Source organism: Erythrolamprus reginae, chromosome Z (genome assembly GCF_031021105.1).
Source record: "Erythrolamprus reginae isolate rEryReg1 chromosome Z, rEryReg1.hap1, whole genome shotgun sequence".
Lineage (NCBI taxonomy): Eukaryota > Metazoa > Chordata > Lepidosauria > Squamata > Dipsadidae > Erythrolamprus > Erythrolamprus reginae.
In genome coordinates this window covers 4,029,624-4,049,835 of record NC_091963.1, presented here as the reverse complement: position 1 = coordinate 4,049,835, position 20,212 = coordinate 4,029,624, and the positions used below count along the sequence as shown (strand labels likewise).

The window sequence follows — 20,212 nt, the reverse complement described above, 5'->3', positions numbered from 1 at the left end:
GTTTTTGGTAGTTTTGTTGCAAATGTTTCATTACCAAAACAATCAACATTATCAGTGTTATGAGAGGGGTTTGCTAGTTATATTTGTTTCTTCTTGGTAATTCGACTGTTGTTTACTATTTAATTGTTTCTCAGACAACAGCCAAACAATAAAGAACACTGTCCATCCATCCATCCAGCTACATACTTATCATCTGTTTCTCTCTTCTTTCTGTGTAAGTGTGTTTTATATATATACACATATATACCCATGTATAAACTGCTCAAAAAATAAAGGGAACACTCAAATAACACATCCTAGATCTGAATGAATGAAATATTCTCATCGAATACTTTGTTCCGTACAAAGTTGAATGTGCTGACAGCAAAATGAAATTGATTGTCAATCAGTGTTGCTTATTTATTCATTCATTCATTCATTCATTCAATCATTCATTCATTCATTCATTCATTTATTGGATTTGAAAACACAATCAGTGTTGCTTCCTAAGTGGACAGTTTGATTTCACAGAGGTTTGATTTACTTGGAGTTATATTGTGTTGTTTAAGTGTTCCCTTTATTTATTTTTGAGCAGTATAGTTTGCAAAAAGCTTCAAGTTAAAAATCTTGCCACCTTTGAAGACCCAGATACAGGAGATCTTAGTTTTTAACGACTGTCAAGAAAAGTCCTGCTTTTCCTCCATACAAACTTTTAAAACATATTTCAAAATACTTTCATATTACAATAAAAATAGTATAAATTTGTACCCCATCCCCCCAAAAAAGTCCACTCATGGTTTCAACATAATCACCCATAATCATTTTAGAAACATAGAAACATAGAAGTCTGACGGCAGAAAAAGACCTCATGGTCCATCTAGTCTGCCCTTATACTATTTTCTGTATTTTACCTTAGGATGGATATATGTTTATCCCAGGCATGTTTACATTCAGTTCCTGTGGATTTACCAACCACATCTGCTGGAAGTTTGTTCCAAGGATCTACTACTCTTTCAGTAAAATAATATTTTCTCATGTTGCTTTTGATCTTTCCCTAACTTCAGATTGTGTCCCCTTGTTCTTGTGTTCACTTTCCTATTAAAAACACTTCCCTCCTGGACCTTATTTAACCCTTTGACATATTTAAATGTTTCGATCATGTCCCCCCTTTTCCTCCTGTCCTCCAGACTATACTATGATTTTTTTAGAAATCATCCATTAATACATGATTACCCATGGTTTCTACATAATCCATGCACCCATCCACGGTTATGATTTGGTCGGGCGTGTAGAACCGGGCGTTGCCGAAATCCAGAAGTTTCAACAAGTTGGGCTCAACGATCACCATGTTTTCAGAGCGCAGATCCAGATGCACAATGTCCTGGGTGTGAAGGTACTCAACGGCGCTGAGAATCTGCCACAGGTAATCCCTGACCTGCACCTCTGAATACGAAGATCTGGGGAAGAGAAGATGGTTGAAAACACAAACTGAAGTTCATATGTCAAGGGAAAAAAGATGAGGATAAACATAAAAATGCTACAAGACACAAGATTAAGAGGGCGATTTAGACTCCCAAATTGGGAGTTATATTACGATGCTACATCATTGACATGGATGAAAAAATAGATTTTATTAAGAAACAAAAGACTTTTGGTTTTGGAGAGATATGATTTTCCGATAGGATGGCACACATTCTTATGGTATGGAAGAAGTAAAATACACAGCTATTTTCAGAGACAAAGAACAGAGTGTGGGAAAAGATAAAGGAAAAACATTATTTGAAAATACCACATTGGTTATCAATAATAGAAGCACTAATTTACCCAAATAGACTTAATTAGGGGAATACTGCACCAAGTAAAAATATTTTAACAGATAAGGGGGAATTGAAATCTACTCAAGAATTGGAGAAACAAGGCATAAAGATGAACTGGTATATGGGAATGCAATTGCAGTCGAGATATGATAAAGATATTAAAACGGAGGATATAAATTTAGAAATAACAGAATTAGATAAATAAAGGAACAGATGAAATACTAATTTTAAAAAGTGTATAATTACTTATTATATATTGATTTAGAATAAGAGCAAGTGAAGGAAACAATGATTAAATGGGCAAAGAATTTTGGTTATGCCATAGAACTGGATAAATGGCAATAAATTTCTTTGGGGAAGAAATTATAAACTGACAGTGGCAACAACATATAAAGAATATTTGTATAAAATGTTTTATAAATGGATAAAGGAAAGGATAGTGGAAATGTTTAAAGATAAAGCTATGAAATGTTTGAAATGTCTGCAAATACCAGGTTCTCTTTACCATATTTATTTATTTATTTATTTATTATTTAGATTTGTATGCCGCCCCTCTCTGCAGACTCGGGGCGGCTCACAACAAAGTGAAAACAATTTACAACAAATCTAAATTACTATTTAAAAATATTTAAAAGACCCCATTTTCTAAACACACATACATACAAACATACCATTCATAAATTGTATATGCCCGGGGGAGATGTCTCAGTTCCCCCATGCCTGACGACAAAGGTGGGTCTTAAGGAGCTTACGAAAGGCAAGGAGGGTAGGGGCAGTTCTAATCTCCGGGGGGAGTTGGTTCCAGAGGGCCAGGGCCGCCACAGAAAAGGCTCTTCCCCTGGGGCCCGCCAACCGACATTGTTTAGTTGACAGGACCCAGAGAAGGCCAACTCTGTGGGACCTAACCGGTCGCTGGGATTTGTGCGGCAGCAGGCGGTCTCAGAGATATTCTGGTCCAGTGCCATGAAGGGCTTTAAAGGTCATAACCAACACTTTGAATTGTGACCGGAAGTTGATCGGAAACCAATGCAGATATGTGGTAGACATGAGCTGAAGAAAGTGTAGTGGAGCTCAATTCAATTATGGATAGAAAAAAATATTGAAACAACATATAGAATTGAAACCAGAGATATTCCTGTTGGGTATATTACCAGAGAAATTCAATAAATAAGATACATATTTAATTATTGATATAGTTACAGCAGCTAGAATTGCATTTGCGTAAAAATGGAAAGCGACAAAAGTCCCTTCTGAAGGGAAGGTAATTAAAAAAAATATTGGATTGTGTGGAAATGAATAGATTGACAATGAAAATTCAAGATAAAGAAGAGTCTGAATAATGTATGGGGAGAATGTTATGATTGGTTAGAAAATGAATATGTATGGAAGGAAGGAAGAAGGGAGGGAGGGAGAGAAGGAGGGAGGAAGGAAGGAAGGAAGGGGAAGGGAAGAGAGAGAGAGGGAGGAAGGAAAGAAGGAAGGAAGGAAGGAAGGAAGGAAGGAAGGAAGGAAGGAAACCTACTTACCTTCCAGCTAACGCATGAAGCAGTTCAGGTCCCACGCAGAGTTCGACAATCAGCACGAGGTGGCGTGGACTCACATAGGCGCCCTGCAGCTGCCCTATGTTGGTGTGGTGCAGTTTCCTTAGGATCTGGTATTCCTGTAAGATGGCATCTTTCTCTTCCGGCTGATACGGGATGATTTTGGCAGCCAACGGATTTCCGCTAAATTTCTCTCTGCATTGTTTGATGATGCTGAAGCGGCCCCTGAAAAAAGAGAATCCAACATCACTGGAGCTTTTCAAAAAGAGACCAGACAACATTTTGACCAGGATATCCTGCTCAAGCAGGAGGTTGGGTTGGATAACCTACCATCCAACCCTATGATTCTATGAGGTCTTTCACTTCTAAAATCCTAAAAAAATTGGGATTACAGTGTTCCCTCGATTTTCGCGGGTCCGAACTTTTCAAATATTTTTTAAAAATATTAAATAATATTTTTCAAAAAATATTATTTAAAAAATACTCCGTGGTTTTTTTGCACACCAAGGGTTTTCTGGGGCTGCCCGATGTACAATACTGTGCCTTTCAACTCTCCTCCTCCCTCCCTCCACCCCAGCCGTCCTGCTTCTTTAAATAAAAGCTCCGTTTCCGCCCCAGTCTTCCGATTCCACCCCTTTAATTCTCGGAGCATTGGTACGCTCCAATTGAAACTGAGCCTTACTGCCACCCGCCGCCGCTGCAGCGAGCACAGCAAAGCCCCCTGGTTGCCGCCCCGTTGCCCCTGTGCGTTTCGGGGGTAAGTAAAACCAGGAATGAAGGAGGGAGGGGGAGGAAGGAAGGAAAGAAAGGGAGCATCTCTACTTCGCGGAAATTTGACTTTCTCGGAACGCATCCCCCGCGAAAATCAAGGGAACACTGTAAATGGGATTATTTTGGGGGATTAATTTGGGATTGGTATGTGTAGAAAGTGGTGCCAAAGGTAACACTACTACAGGTAGTCCTCAACTTACAACCATTCATTTACAGTAGTGACCAGTTTAATTGACTAAAAAAAGTGACTTATGACCATTTTTCAAATTGATGACACCTCAATACCCTCCTGGTCATGTGATCAAAATTTGGATGCTTAGAAACTGGTTCATATTTATGACAGTTGCAGCGTCCTACGGTCACACGATCTCCTTTTGTGACCTTCTGCCAAACAAAGTCAATGGGAGAAGCCAAGTTCACTTAACAACCACGTGGCCGCCTTAACTGTGGTGATTCACTTTACAACTCTGGCCGTAAGGGTTGTAAAATAAAGCAAAATTCACTTCTTGCTTAGGATAGGACAGAAATTTTGGGCTCAATTGTGGTTGTTAGTCAAGGACTACTGTATTGTGCGAGCTAAATTAGCTATTGAAATCTTTGTGGGTGCATTTCAAGCAGGCAGGGGTTGCCGCTACCGCCGCTCATCTACGTGCGAGGCTTTGGGTCTCTAGAGTGCGTGCACGTCCCAGAGAGATTTTGCTTCTGTGCATGAGCAGGAAGCAAAATCTCACAAGGGGACATGCGTGTGAGGGATATTTAGGTGACTTTTTTGCTTCCATGCATGCGCAGAAGCAAAAAAATGTCCATCCCCTTATGAGATTTTGGCTGGGACACGCAAAAGCGCATGCCAGAGACACGAAACTATGCATGCAGCTCCAGTTTTACTACCGGTGCAGCATCCTCCTCCGTACTGGTAGGAACCCGATACTGAATTCAAGGTACTGATTGTCATCTTTAAAGCGCTAACATGGTTTGGGACCAGACAGACATTTCCTGTCTCTACCTGTTGAATTGGATCTGATAAGTTGGCCATGGTAACAGACGCTGTTAGACAAAAAACATTGCTTGCCGGGGATTTGAAGACCTCGCCTTACGACCACAATCCCAAACTCAAACAGACAGTTGTTAAGAGAGTTTTGCTCCATTTTACCATCTTTCTTGCCAACATGGTTAAATGAATCACTGCAGTTTCTTTCTTTCTTTCTTTCTTTCTTTCTTTCTTTCTTTCTTCTTTCTTTCTTTCTCTTTCTTTCTCTCTCTTTCTTTCTTTCTTTCTCTTTCTTTCTTTCTTTCTCTTTCTTTCTTTTTTCTCTTTCTTTCTTTCTTTCTTTCTTTCTTTCTTTCTTTCTTTCTCTTCCTTCCTTCCCTTCCTTCCTTCCTTCCTTCCTTCCTTCATTCATTCATTCATTTAATTGGATTTATATGCCATCCCTCTCCAAAGACTCAGGATGATTTATAACACATAAATTGTGATGTATGATTGTGATTGAATTGGCTGACTGATTTTAATATATTCGGGTTTTAGCCTGTAGTTTTTAATTAATTAGATTTGTTTATAAGCATTGTTTTATATTGTGTCTTGCGAGGCACCCCGAGTCTTTGGAGAAGAGCAGCATACAAATCTAATTAATAATAATAATAATAATAATAATAATAATGATGATGATGAACAATACAATATAATCCTCTAAATCCAATTAATTTAAAAACTAAATGTACTAGTCTATAAAACCCAGTATTTTAAAAAACACAATCATACCCACTTAAACACAATCATAGGCAACACTCATCGGCCAGGGGGCTAGGGTCTAATGGCCCCAACCCTGGTGACATATATGAATCTTAAGACTCTTGCGGAGGTCAAGGAGGATGAGGGAAATACAAATCTCCAGGGGGAGCTGATTCCAGAGGGCCGGAGCCCCCACAGAGAAGGCTCTTCCCCTGGGCCCTGCCAAGCAACATTGTTTAGTCAACGGAATCTGGAGAAGGCCAACTCTGTGGGACCTCACCGGTGGGACTCATGCGGCAGAAGACAGTCCAGTAGGTATTCTGGCCCAATGCCATGTAGGGCTTTATAGGTCATTACCAACACTTTGAATTGTGTCCCGAAACCAATCGGCAACTAATGCAGTCCACGGAATGTTGGAGAAACACGGGCGTGCCTAGGAAGACCCATGACTGCTCACGCGGCTATGTTTTGCACAATTTGTAGTTTCCAAACACTCTTCAAAGATAACCCCGTGTAGGGAACATTGCAATAGTTGAACCTCGAGGTGATAAGGGCATGAGTGACTGCGAGTAGAAACTCTCTGTCCAAATTGGGTCACAAACAGCGAACCTGGGCAAATGCCTCCCCTCGCCACAGCTGGAAAATGATGTTCTAAAGACAGCTGTGGATCGAGGAGGACTCCCAAGTTGTGGACCTTCTCTGAGGGGGTCAAAAGTCCCCCCCCCCGCAAGTGATGGACGGACAGATGGAAGTGTCCTTGGGAGGAAGAACCCACAGCCACTCCGTCTTGTCGGGATTGAGTCTTAACACCCATCCAGATCCTAACAGCCTCCAGACACCGGCACATCACTTACACTGCTTCATTGAATGGACACAGGGTTCGTGGTCATTAAATGGATCTGGCTCCCCCCCCCACTGAAAAAGGAGGGGAAAGGTCACACAAGGGGATCACTTGAGCCCGAGACACTGCAACCATCATAAGTACACACCAGTTGTCAAGTATTTGAATTTTGATCACGTGACCATGGGGATGCGGCAATGGTCGCAAGTGTGAAAAACATCTTTTTTCCGTGCCACTGCCACCTAGGACGGTCACTAAACGAATGGTTGCACATCAAGGACTGCCTGCCAATAACTGAAATTGATTCTTTCTTTAATGTCTTTCTTTCTCATTTCTCTTGAAAAAGTTGTGACTCATTTGTTGTGAAGAATTTCCTAATTTTATTTCTAGGTGTTCACTTCCAGCCCAGCCCAGAAGCGCAGGGGTTATTAAAAGTGCTTTCAACTGCATCGCACACTCCCTGGAAAAAGATTAGAAAATTCCTATTTTATTGCATCACTCTTTCCCACATTATTTATGGCCGCTTCGCTTCTGCCAACATACAAATACTGTGTTCCTTTATGTTTTGGGGGAAATCACTTTCTTGTTTTGGTCTAGGCCAGTGTTTTTCAACCAGTGTGCCGTGGCACACTAGTGTGCCGCGAGACATGGTCAGGTGTGCCGCGAAGAAGGAAGCTCAGGTTCCAGTCTCACAACTTTTTGCTGAGAGAGAAAGAGAGAGAGAGAGAGAAAGAAAGCAAGAGAGAGAGAAAGAGAGAGAGAAAGCAAGCGAGAGAAAGAGAGAGAAAGAAAGCAAGAGAGAGAAAGAGAGAAAGAAAGCAAGAGAGAGAGAAAGAGAGAGAGAAAGCAAGCAAGAGAAAGAGAGAGAAAGAAAGCAAGAGAGAGAAAGAGAGAAAGAAAGCAAGAGAGAGAGAAAGAGAGAGAGAAAGCAAGCAAGAGAAAGAGAGAGAAAGAAAGCAAGAGAGAGAAAGAGAGAAAGAAAGCAAGAGAGAGAGAGAGAGAGAAAAGGAGAGGAAGGGAGAGAGAGAGTGAAATGAGCAAAAAGGGGAGGAAAAAAGAGATGAGAAAATGATTGAGACAGAGAATGAGAGGAAAAAGAGAGAAACAAAAGAGAGAGAGAAGTGACTCTTGATTTAAAGCATATGATAAAAAACACCCAAAGAATAAGAGAGGGAAAAAACCCAGCCCTCACCTGTTTTTGGAAATGGTTCAAGAGTGTGTATATATACAGACACACAAGGGGGGGGGGGGGAGAGAGACAGGGATGGAAAAAGAGAGGAGAGTGTCTTAGGGTGTCATTTGGTGTCATTTTGGTTGGTGGTGTGCCCCAGGATTTTGTAAATGTAAAAAATGTGCCGTGGCTCAAAAAAGGTTGAAAATCACTGGTCTAGGCACATGTGCACAGAGAGAGAGAGAGAGAGAGAGAACTACATAGTATTCCTACTAATTATCCTAGAAATGGCATTAAAGATTCGAATCAGTTTTCTTTTGAAACCCTTCCCGATTCGTTTGTTGCATGGCCTGTATCTATCTCAATTTCTATTAATCTATCATCCTACACGTTTGGAAGAAGAAGAATCTATATCTATCATCCTACACATTCTAATCACATTCTATCATCCTACACATTGGGAAGAAGAATCTGGACTCCAAATACGAACTGAATAATTAAATTATCACAGATAATCCCCACTCGGTTAAAGACCTCAGTATACTAATAACAAAAGATTTAAGTGCCAAAGCCCACTGCAAGAACATAGCCAAGAAGGCTTCAAGAGTTGTAAACCTAATCCTACGTAGCTTCTGCTCAGGCAATCTCACACTGCTTACAAGAGCTTACAAAACTTTTGCCAGACCCATCCTCGAATACAGCTCATCTGTTTGGAACCCATATCGCATCTCAGACATTAACACCCTTGAAAATGTCCAAAGATACTTCACCAGAAGAGCCCTTCACTCCTCCACTCGAAATAGAATTCCCTACTAGGCTAGACTTTCAATCCTGGGCCTAGAAAGTTTAGAACTAAGGCGCCTTAAACAAGATCTAAGTATTGCCCACAAGATCATATGCTGCAACGTCCTGCCTGTCAATGACTACTTCAGCTTCAACCACAACAACACAAGAGCGAAAGAAAGAAAATAAGAAAGAGAGAAAGAAAGAAAGAAAGAAGAGAAAGAAACTAAGAAAGAGAGAGAGAGAGAGAAGGAAAGAAAGAAGGAAGGAAGGAAAGAAAGGAAGGAAGACATGTGGTGTACAGACAGTCCTTGACTTAACAAGAGTTTGTTTAATGACCAATGTTAAAATGGAACTGAAAAAAAGGGACACGGCCATTTTTCACATTTATGACTCCGCATCTCCATGGTCACCTGATCAAAATTCAGATGCTTGGCAACTGACACATAGTTATTGCGACCCCAGAGTCATGTGATCCCCTTTTGCAAACTCCCAACAGACAAACTTGATGGGGAAGCCAGATTCACTTAACAACCGTGCGATTAACTTAAACAACCACAGTGACTCAACTTAATAATTTCGGCAAGGAAGGCTGTAAAATGGGGCACAGCTCCCTTAACGTGTGTCTCGCTTAGCAGCAGAAACGTTGTGGTCATAAATCGAGCACAACCTGGAGGCCCATACCTTTTGATCTCGGTCTGGAAGGCGTAGGTCTGGTGCGTTGGCGGAGCTGCCATCCTGTCTTCTTCTTCCTGAGCTTGAAATGCTGAAAGGGGGTGGGAAGGAAGGACAAATTCTAAATTAAAACTCGGTTATCACACGGAGTAGATAAAGCGCTCTTAACGCAACGCCAACCTTCCGGTGCTAAACTTAGGAGGGACTCTGGGCAGCCCCGAGTCTCCATCACTCACAACAGCCCTGGTTTCATTACGGTTATTATTCTTAGCCCTTAATCCTTTTGCATTGGTTGTGTTGGCTTTGGATGACACGGGGAGTCCTCGATTTACGAACCATTCGTTTAGGGACTGTTTGAAGTTACAATGGCACTAAAAAAAAGAGAGAGGCCTTTGATGGCTTTTCACACTTATGACCATTGCAGCATGTCCACCATGATCAAGAAGCAGGTCCTTGGCAGCTGACTCATATTTATGACAATTGCAGTGTCACCTGATCAACTTTTGTGACCTTCTGAAAAGCAATGGGGAGGCCAGATTTCCTTAAAAACCATGCGACTAATTTAACAACCACAGTAACGCACTTAAGCAACCGGGGCAAGAAATGTCATAAACTAGGGGGGTGGATCTTTTAAATTGTAGTTGATCTCCTCCAAGAACTTTGGCAGAAACATCTAACCTTGATCCAGATCAAGAGACAAAATTGCAGGTTGTTTGGTAATAAATTCTCCTGGGTGAATTCAGATGCAAACCAGTCTTATCACTAAGAGTAGTGGCATATAAATGTAACAATAAATGTATGATTTTTTTTAAGAAGTCAGGGTTAAAATTCACTTTGGAGAAAATGAATCTGAGTTTGTCGGTTGTTTTCCTACAGACATTTCATGACCCAACTAGGGAACATTATCAATATTAGAAGGGAGTGAGGTTTGTAGACTGGAGGAGGACGACGACGAAGTGGAGGAGGAGGAGGAGGAAGAGGAGGAGGAGGAGGAGCAGGGGGAGGAGGGGGGAGAGGAGGAGAAGAGGAGGAGGAAGAGGAAGAAGAAGGAGAAGGGGAAGGAGAAGAGGAGGAGGAGGAGGGGGAGGAGGGGGGAGAGGAGGAGAAGAGGAGGAGGAAGATGAAGAAGATGAAGAAGAAGAAGAAGAAGAGGAGGAGAAGAAGGAGGGGGAGGAGGAGGAGAAGAGGAGGAAGAAGAAGAAGAAGAAGAAGAGGGGAGGAGGAAGAGAAGGGGGAGGAGGACGATGACGACGAAGTAGAGAGGGAGAAGGAAGAAAAAGGAGAAGAGGAGGAGGAAGAGGAAGAAGAGGAGGAGGAGGAGGAAGAAGAGGACTGTGACTGTGGGTTCTTTGTTGGTCTCGGAGTTTGGTTGTTTTCATGACCCAACATCTTCCGCTGTGGCCTAAAGGTGGAGCTCTTGCTTCACAATTAGGATGTTGTGAGTTCAGTCCTAGGTAGAGGCAGATGTGAGGGTTGGGCTAGATGACCCGTAAGGTTCCTTCCAACACCTGTTACATCTCAATGCTAAAAGGGAGATTGGGATTATTCAATTAAACAACTAAAATCCTGGCACTATCCTGCAAGGGTTCCCCAACCCCCCCTCCCTGATTAAGGGTCACCCTAAACAGGGCGGCTGGGTGGGATTCCGGTGATGCAGTCAAGGCGGTATGATACGTGCATCTTGCCGCCTTGAGCGCCACTTTATAAGTCTTAATATGAGCTCTTAAAAGTGTCCAATCAGATCCAGATTTACTTTTCCTCCAGCCTTTCTCTAGATGTCTCTTCTGGTGCTTCAACACCCGGAGTTCCTTGGTAAACCAAGGAGCTCTCCGGGGTCTGCTGCCACAGAGAGGTCGCAGCGGCGCAATCCAGTCAAGAGTCTACGTCGCAGCTGTATTTCAGGCCACAGGAAGGGACTCGGCTGAACTGTGTACAAGTGAATCCAGCAAGCACCCTCTGAAAACCTTCTGGATCCATCAGACGTCTGGGGCAGAACCGCCTAATCAGTTCTGCCTCCCTGCGGGGGAGGATTGGAGCCTTGAAATCAAGCCGTAGCAGAAAATGGTCTGACCATGAGAAGGGCAAGATATCTAAGCCCCTTAATCCCAGACCATCGCTCAGCTGCTCCGAGAGGAATACCAAGTCTGGAGTGTGCCCCCCTCGTGAGTCCGACCCTGAGCTACTTGGGTCAAGTCCATGGCTGCCATGGTGGCCATGAACTCCTGCGCTAACCCAGAGGGTTCACTGAGCAATGGCAGACAATAAGTCTGGGGAATTCTACTGCCCGTCCGGCTACCACGCAGCTGGGAGGCAGTTTGTTTGTTTATTTATTTATTTATTCAATTTTTATGCCTCCCTTCTCCTTAGACTCAGGGCGGCTGACAACATGTTAGCAATAGCACTTTTTAAACAGAGCTAGGCTATTGCCCCCACAATCCGGGTCCTCATTTTACCCACCTCGGAAGGATGGAAGGCTGAGTCAACCTTGAGCCGGTGATGAGATTTGAACCGCTGACCTTCAGATCTACAAGTCAGCTTCAGTGGCCTGCAGTGGCCTGCACTCTACCTGCTGCGCCACCCCGGCTCACTTACGTAAGCAATAAGCCCACCCGAACCCCTAGATCCAACTTCACAAAGAGGGACTCACAACCCGCAATCTCAGGGACAGCGAGTCTGCGTAGGCTATAATAGCCACTCCTCCCCCACCCTTCCCTGGGGTCACGGTTGGTGCCATATCTGAAGCCCAGCTGGGCACATTTCAGAGAGAGGAACTCCTCCCTCTGGGCCCAGCCAGGTCTCAGTCACACATACCAGGTCGGCCTCCTCCTGCAGGGGTAAGTCCTGGATGAGGAGAGCTTTATTTACAACCGACCTGGCATTGAGTAGCAACAGCCTGAGTCCAAGGTCCAGGTTTTGCTCATCACCAGTACCTTGGCTTGAGCTCATGGGGCTGGAACAAGGGATCGTTTTCAGGCAGCGAGCTGTCCTTCCCCAGGGATGGCCTATCCCCATGTCCCCCGCCATATCTGCATTTACCCAGCAGGACTGGAATATTCTGGCCCTCTGCCACCCCAGAGATGGGTCTCGCTTCTACATCGCCAGGCACACTGACCCTTCCACTCATAACCTTAGTCCCATTCGATACAACGATACTCTCCATCCAATCCCAATGACCTCTAAAATCACCCTACTTAAAATTACAGCAATAATAACATTAAGTTAAGAATATTAAAAACATTAAAATTACAATTAATAGAAGTAATTATTGATTAAATTAGAATTAATCAATCCAATAATTCATTAATAAATTAATTAATATAAATTAATAAATAACAGATCAAGCATAATTACTTAAAACAATCACTCATTCAACCACCCAAGCATTCATTATATCACATATACATTGAGTTTAAGCTAAAATAATACCCTAATTAAAAGATACAGTGATCCCTCGAGTTTCGTGATCTCAAGTATTGCGAAATGCTATATCGCGAGTTTTCAACCCGGAAGTAAACAACACCATCTGCGCATGCGTGCCTTTTTTTCTATGGCCACGCATGCGTAGATGGTGGAGTTTCCCGCCGGGCAGATAAGCTGCTGGGCGGCTTCCCTGGGTCTTCCCCCTCTTGCCCCAGTAAGACCTCAGCGGCGGCGCGAGCAACGGCGTGGGCGGGCGGGCGGCACGCGCGGGGACACCCCAGCTCCGCTTCCCAGCTGGGAAGCCGCCCCAGCAACGCGCGCGCGCTTGGGGACATCCCAGCTCCGCTTGCCAGCTGGGAAGCAGCCCCAGCAACGGCGTGGGCGGGCGGGCGGCACGCGCGCGGGGAAACCCCAGGCGCGAGCAACGGGGTGGGCGGGCGAAGGACGGGCGGCGGTGGAAGTAAAAACACCATCTGCGCATGCGCAGATGGTGTTTTTACTTCCGCACCGCTACTTCGCGAAAAATCGATCATCGCGAGGGGTCCTGGAACGGAACCCTTGCGATGATCGAGGGACCACTGTACTTAAAATGTAAAAAAATATAAAACAGTAAAAGAAGACAGGTATAAAACGTGATTTATTTGAGTTGGAATATAAGGTGTTAAGAACTCTTATCCAACCTAACAGAATCTCAGTTGCATCAGCTGAAAAGGTTCTCAAAATCAAATAGTACTCCAGCTGACATTCCGTAGGAAATTTGCTATTTAAAAGCTGTTTAATAAAAGGAAAGGGAGGGTTCGCCAGTATCGAGTCCGAAGATGAATAGAGACCCTGGCCTGATGTTTAGGTGGGGAAAGGACAGGTCAAGCATGGTAGAGATGGAAAAAATTGCTGTCCTAGCATGTGGGAGAGTCACTCCTAAAACTCCTTCTTTGCTTCCACCTGAGTTGATGTTAATTCCTGTGATAATAACCTTGCCCATGCTAGATACAAGCCTGAAAAAATAAGAGTCCCCTGCCAGAATTCCTCCCCCTCATGTCTGAAGTCTCTGTAGCAATAAAGGCTGAAATGCCAAATAAGCAAAAGTCCACTAGTATGTTAGTCAGTGTCTGGAATAATCCCAGGCTTGAGAGTTGGGTGTAAGTTCTCGTTATGCAAAGGTCTAAGTTCACTCCTCTTCTCTCCATATCCAGAGGTTGTTTGGTTAACCTCCTGGAGTCAGGTTCAACCTGATATTGTTGTTCAAAAGATGGCTAATTTATTCCTCTCCGGTCGACACCAGCCTCTCCCTCCACGCTCCATACATCACCTCCAGAGCCGCTCGGGTGCTTGGCTGTTGCTGTTGCTGTTCTCCTCCCAAATATCACATTTCTTTCATCCAGTTTTTGCAATGCTTCTTTCTTACTTATCAAATCACCTTAAAAGTCACTTTTAAAAGTTGTGTTATGTCAGCCACTAGTTCTCCAGCTGACATTCCCCAGGAAAATTTATATTTAAAATCTGTTTAGTAAAAGGAAAGGAAGGGGTTCGCGGTTTCTTGCTGATGCCGTTTGAAGCCGCCATTTTCATGCTTCCCTCGTTATCAGCCTTCTCGGGGGAGTTAGTCCGATATCAGTTGCTTCTGGCAGTTTTAACGGCCAGTATTCAGTCTGAAGATGAATAGAGGTCCTGGCCTGATGTTTAGATGGGGAAAGGACAGGTCAAGCATGGTAGAGATGGAAAAAATTGCCATCCGTAGCATGTGGGAGAGCCGCTCCCTAAACCTCCTTCTTTGCTTCCACCTGAGTTGATGTTAAATCAGTCAGTTTTGTTCCTGTGATAATAACCTTACCCATGCTAGATACAAGCCTGAAAAAATATAAGAGTCCCCTGCCAGAATTCCTCCCCCTTATGTCTGAAGTCTCTGTAGCAATAAAGGCTGAAATGCCAAATAAGCAAAAGTCCACTAGTATGTTAGTCAGTGTCTGGAATAATCCCAGGCTTGAGAGTTGGGTGTAAGTTCTCGTTACGCAAAGGTCTAAGTTCACTCCTCTTCTCTCCATATCCAGAGGTTGTTTGGTTAACCTCCTGGAGTCAGGTTCAACCTGATATTGTTGTTCAAAAGATGGCTAATTTATTCCTCTCCGGTCGATACCAGCCTCTCCCTCCACGCTCCATACATCACCTCCAGAGCCGCTCGGGTGCTTGGCTGTTGCTGTTGCTGTTCTCCTCCCAAATATCACATTTCTTTCATCCAGTTTTTGCAATGCTTCTTTCTTACTTATCAAATCACCTTAAAAGTCACTTTTAAAAGTTGTGTTATGTCAGTTACTAGTGCTCCAGCTGACATTCCCCAGGAAAATTTATATTTAAAATCTGTTTAGTAAAAGGAAAGGAAGGGGTTCGCGGTTTCTTGCTGATGCCGTTTGAAGCCGCCATTTTCATGCTTCCCTCGTTATCAGCCTTCTCGGGGGAGTTAGTCCGATATCAGTTGCTTCTGGCAGCTTTAACGGCCAGTATTCAGTCTGAAGATGAATAGAGGTCCTGGCCTGATGTTTAGGTGGGGGAAGGACAGGTCAAGCATGGTACAGATGGAAAAAATTGCCGTCCTAGCATGTGGGAGAGCCACTCCCTTAAACCTTCTTCTTTGCTTCCGAAATTCGGAATAATGGGGAGGAGAAAGAAGAGAAGAGCTGATCCTCCCAGAATTTGGTTGTTGGCTTGAAGATGTTCCTTCCTCCTGATGATGTCACCTAGTTTGGTAATGAGTTAAAGCCCCAAACTCAGAGAGCATCAAACATCACAAACGAAGAGAAACCCAGATAAGCATGGATTGACACCAGATAAGCAATCAAGCAGCAAACAATACTTTTGTGTAGTATTGTGTAGTATTGATTGCTTTTTAATATTAAGGGGTTTTAATTCTAGCTTTTACTAATATAGAATAGAATAGAATAGAATAGAATAGAATTTTATTGGCCAAGTGTTTGTCTTGGTGCAGATGCTCTCAGCGAACATAAAAGAAAAAGATACATTTGTCAAAAATCATGTGGTACAACACTTAATAATTGCCATAGGGGCAGTGTTCCTCTAATTTTTTTTTGGGGGGGGCGGAAAAGTATAGTGTCTGAGCGGCGGTCCCTTCGGGACTGGGCGGCACAGAAATATTAAATAAATAAATTAATAGATAGATAGATAGATAGATAGATAGATAGATAGATAGATAGATAGATAGATAAGCAAGCAAGCAAACAAACAAACAAATAAAAAACCCACCCTGTTTTGCCTCAGAGAATTTCAAAATAAAATAATGTACTGTGTGTCTATAACAGTGAGCTCATAATAGGGCAACTCTATCAATATCAAAATGCCACTTAAATAGATGAGCTAGTTTCAAACTAGATTTTGATTTTCTTTCTCTCTTCCTTACTCCCATTCTTTTTCTTTCTCTTTTCCTTCCTCTCTTTTTTCTATCTGTTTCTCTCTCTTCCTCTCTCTCTCCTTCCCTCTCACTCTTTCCCTCTCGGCTTCTGGGCAGGTTTGGAAAACTCTGAGTTGATGATGATTTTTAAGTGAGCGATTGCTCACTGCTCAGCTTAGAGGGAACTATGCATAGGGGTCAATATTAGATTTGTACCACTGTTTATTGTATTTTATTATTATTGTGAGCCGCCCCAAGTCCTCGGAGAGGGGCGGCATACAAATCTAATAAATAATAATAATAATATATAATAATAATAATAATAATATATTATTATTATTATATAATATTATTATTATATATTATTATCATATTATTATTATATTATATAATAATTATTATATAATATAATATATTATTATTATTATTATTATTAATATTATTATTATTATATAAGGTCTTAAGCATAAAACGTATCAGGAAAGACTTAATGAACTCAATCTGTATAGTTTGGAGGACAGAAGGGAAAGGGGGGGCATGATCGAAACACTTAAATATATTAAAGGGTTAAATAAGGTTCAGGAGGGAAGTGTTTCTAATAGGAAAGTGAACATAAGAACAAGGGGGCACAATCTGAAGTTAGTTGGGGGAAAGATCAAAAGCAACATGAGAAAATATTTTACTGAAATAGTAGATGATCCTTGGAACAAACTTCCAGCAGACGTGGTTGGTAAATGCATAGTGACTGAATTTAAACATGCCTGGGATAAACATAGATCCATCCTAAGATAAAATACAGGAAATAGTATAAGGGCAGACTAGATGGACCAGGAGGACTTTTTCTGCCGTCAATCTTCTATGTTTCTATTATTATTATTATTATCATTATTATTATTATTATTATTATTATTATTATTATTATTAATAATAATACTCTAATCAAGGGAGGGGAAAACACACACTCCCAGCAACAGTGCCGGGATAAGCAACTCAATCTATAAAGGGAGCGAAGCAGTGGTGGTTTGCTGATGATTTGCACCGGTTTGCCCATGGTGAAAATTTGCACCTCGCACCAAACTGGCAGCAATGGCTGTCTGTCAATGCCCCTGAACGGGTTTTCCAGTTGCCTCTGTGCCTATGCAAAGGGTCATTTCCCCGACGACGTGACGTAGGCAAAAGGCGCCCTTCCATCGTGATGCAAATCGGAAGGTAAGTGGAACCCAACCCTGGAGCGACTCCCACCCTTCCTAACGCTTAACACCTGATACTCCCACACTCCCTAATACAGTTACATTATCTAATTGGGTCATGAAATGTCTTGCAAGAAAGCCAACTAACTCAGACAGCACGAAGGAGCCTTTGTTTCAACCCTGGGCTACAAATTTATTTATTTATTTATTGGATTTGTATGCCGCCCCTCTCCACAGACTCGGGGCGGCTAACAACAGTAACAAAACAGTATAATCCAATACTAAAAACAGTTAAAACCCATTATATAAAAACCAATCATACATACAGACATAGCATGCATAAAATTTTAAAGGCCTAGGGGGAAAGTGTATCTCAGTTCCCCCATGCCTGGCGGCAGAGGTGGGTTTTAAGCAGCTTACGAAAGGCAAGGAGGGTGGGGGCAATTCTAATCTCTGGGGGGGAGTTGGTTCCAGAGGGCCGGGGCCACCACAGAGAAGGCTCTTCCCCTGGGTCTCGCCAAACGACATTGTTTGGTTGACGGGACCCGGAGAAGACCCACTCTGTGGGACCTAACTGGTCGCTGGGATTCGTGCGGCAGAAGGCAGTCCCGGAGATATTCTGGTCCGATGCCATGAAGGGCTTAATAGGTCATAACCAACACTTTGAATTGTGACCGGAAACTGATCGGCAACCAATGCAGACTGCGGAGTGTTGGTGTAACATGGGCATATTTAGGGAAGCCCATGATTGCTCTCGCAGCTGCATTCTGCACGATCTGAAGTTTCCGAACACTTTTCAAAGGTAGCCCCATGTAGAGAGCGTTACAGTAGTCGAGCCTCGAGGTGATGAGGGCATGAGTGACCGTGAGCAGTGACTCCCGGTCCAAGTAGGGTCGCAACTGTTGAGAAAATGAATACCTGCTTGATCTTCTTCACCGATTTTCACTTTGGGAGTTGGGTAGCTGTATGGACCCAGGCCGCCTGGGCTCACGCCAGCAATGCGAAAGGAATAGACCAGACCCCGAGGAAGATGCTCAACGGTGTAACTGCAATCCGGGATGTCACTGGCCAGGGTTTTCCACTCTCCATCTTGTTAAAAAAAAAAAGGAAGAAAACAAAGAGTATTTAACATTAAATTAATAAAATAGGAAATGGTGAGTTCCAGAAATATAGAAACATAGAAGATTGATGGCAGAAAATGACCTCATGGTCCATCTAGTCTGCCTTTATACTATTTCCTGTATTTTATCTTACAATGGATATATGTTTATCCCAGGCATGTTTACATTCAGTTACTGTGGATTTATCTACAACGTCTGCTGGAAGTTTGTTCCAAGGATCTACTACTCTTTCAGTAAAATAATATTTTCTCATCTTGCTTTTGATCTTTCCCCCAACTAACTTCAGATTGTGTCCCCTTGTTCTTGTGTTCACTTTCCTGTTAAAAACTCTTTCCTCCTGAACCTTATTTAACCCTTTGACATATTTAAATGTTTCGATCATGTCCCCCCTTTTCCTTCTGTCCTCCAGACTATACAGATGGAGTCCATTAAGTCTTTGCTGATACGTTTTATGCTTAAGACCTTCCACCATTCTTGCGGCCCGTTTTTGGACCAGTTCAATTTTGTCAATATCTTTTTGTAGGTGACGTCTCCAGAACTGAACACAGTACTGTATTCCAAATGGGGTCTCACCAGCACTCTATATAGCGGGATCATAATCTCCCTCTTCCTGCTTGTTATACATCTAGCTATGCAGCCAAGCATCTACTTGCTTTCCCTACCACCTGATTGCACTGCTCACCCATTTTGAGACTGTCAGAAATCACTACCCCTAAATCCTTCTCTTCTGAAGTATTTGCTAGCACAGAACTGCCAATACAATACTCAGATTGAGGATTCCTTTTCCCCAAGTGCATTATTTTACATTTGGAAACATTAAACTGCAGTTTCCATTGCTTTGACCATTTATCTAGTCAAAGCAATGGAAACTGCAGTTTAATGTTTCCAAATGTAAAATAATGCACTTGGGGAAAAGGAATCCTCAATCTGAGTATTGTATTGGCAGTTCCGTGTTAGCAGAAGTCCTATTTTAGGCAAGAAATGGGACTTTTAGACTAGCTGGGGGACTTTGGGCCAATCACCCTCCATGGCTCTCACTGTAGGGTTTTGGGGGGGGGGGGGTTGGCCTTCCTTAAAGATGTAAGTGATACAAGTATTGTAGTCCTCAACTTATAACTTAGGTATGCTTAAGTATGATTGTTGAATGATTGGCCGATAAGTTTTTCTTTTAATTGTTTTTAAATGTAGCATTAATTAGATTTATATTATCGTTCTGTTTTTTATATATGTTGTGAGCCGCCCCGAGTCCTCGGAGAGGGGCGGCATACAAATCCAAAAGTAAATAAATAAAATAAATAAATAACCATTTAGTGACCATAGTGAAAGTTACAATGGCACTGAAAAAAACTATGTGCTTATGACTGGTTTTTCACACTTACAATCTTTGCAGCATTGAAATGAAAGCAAGGGAGGGCATGAACAACTCACTTAACAACTGTCTTCCTGAACAACAGAAAGTTTGGACTCCGTTGGGGTTGTAAGTTGAGGACTATCTGTGAAAAGAGAAACTGCTTACCATCCTTCTTGCATAGAACAGTGTAGGTCACTGGGTGGTTGAGTTCTATCGCTTCCCAGGCCAGCTCTACGCCGTCTTCAAGAACCTCAACGATATCAGGGGCAGGTATGTTGGAAGGCGCCTCTGGCAGAATAGAAAAGCATGGTTAATCCCAACGTTGGTGTGTGGTTTGTGTGTGTGGTGTGTGTGTGTGTGTGTGTGTGTGTGTGTGTGTGATTTTGAAAACACACTCAAAAGCCATTTGAAGCATTGTGAAAC

General features: G+C 42.7%; 1 protein-coding gene across 1 annotated transcript in view; it reads right to left on the bottom strand.

Moving 5' to 3' along the window:
• OBSCN (obscurin, cytoskeletal calmodulin and titin-interacting RhoGEF) overlaps positions 1 to 20,212 on the bottom strand; it is a 334,659-nt gene that overhangs the window by 11,528 nt on the left and 302,919 nt on the right. Inside the window, 5 exon segments of the mRNA XM_070766937.1 lie at positions 1,213 to 1,436; positions 3,323 to 3,562; positions 9,317 to 9,398; positions 18,236 to 18,406; positions 19,955 to 20,077. Coding sequence (XP_070623038.1) covers positions 1,213 to 1,436; positions 3,323 to 3,562; positions 9,317 to 9,398; positions 18,236 to 18,406; positions 19,955 to 20,077 — 840 coding nt within the window.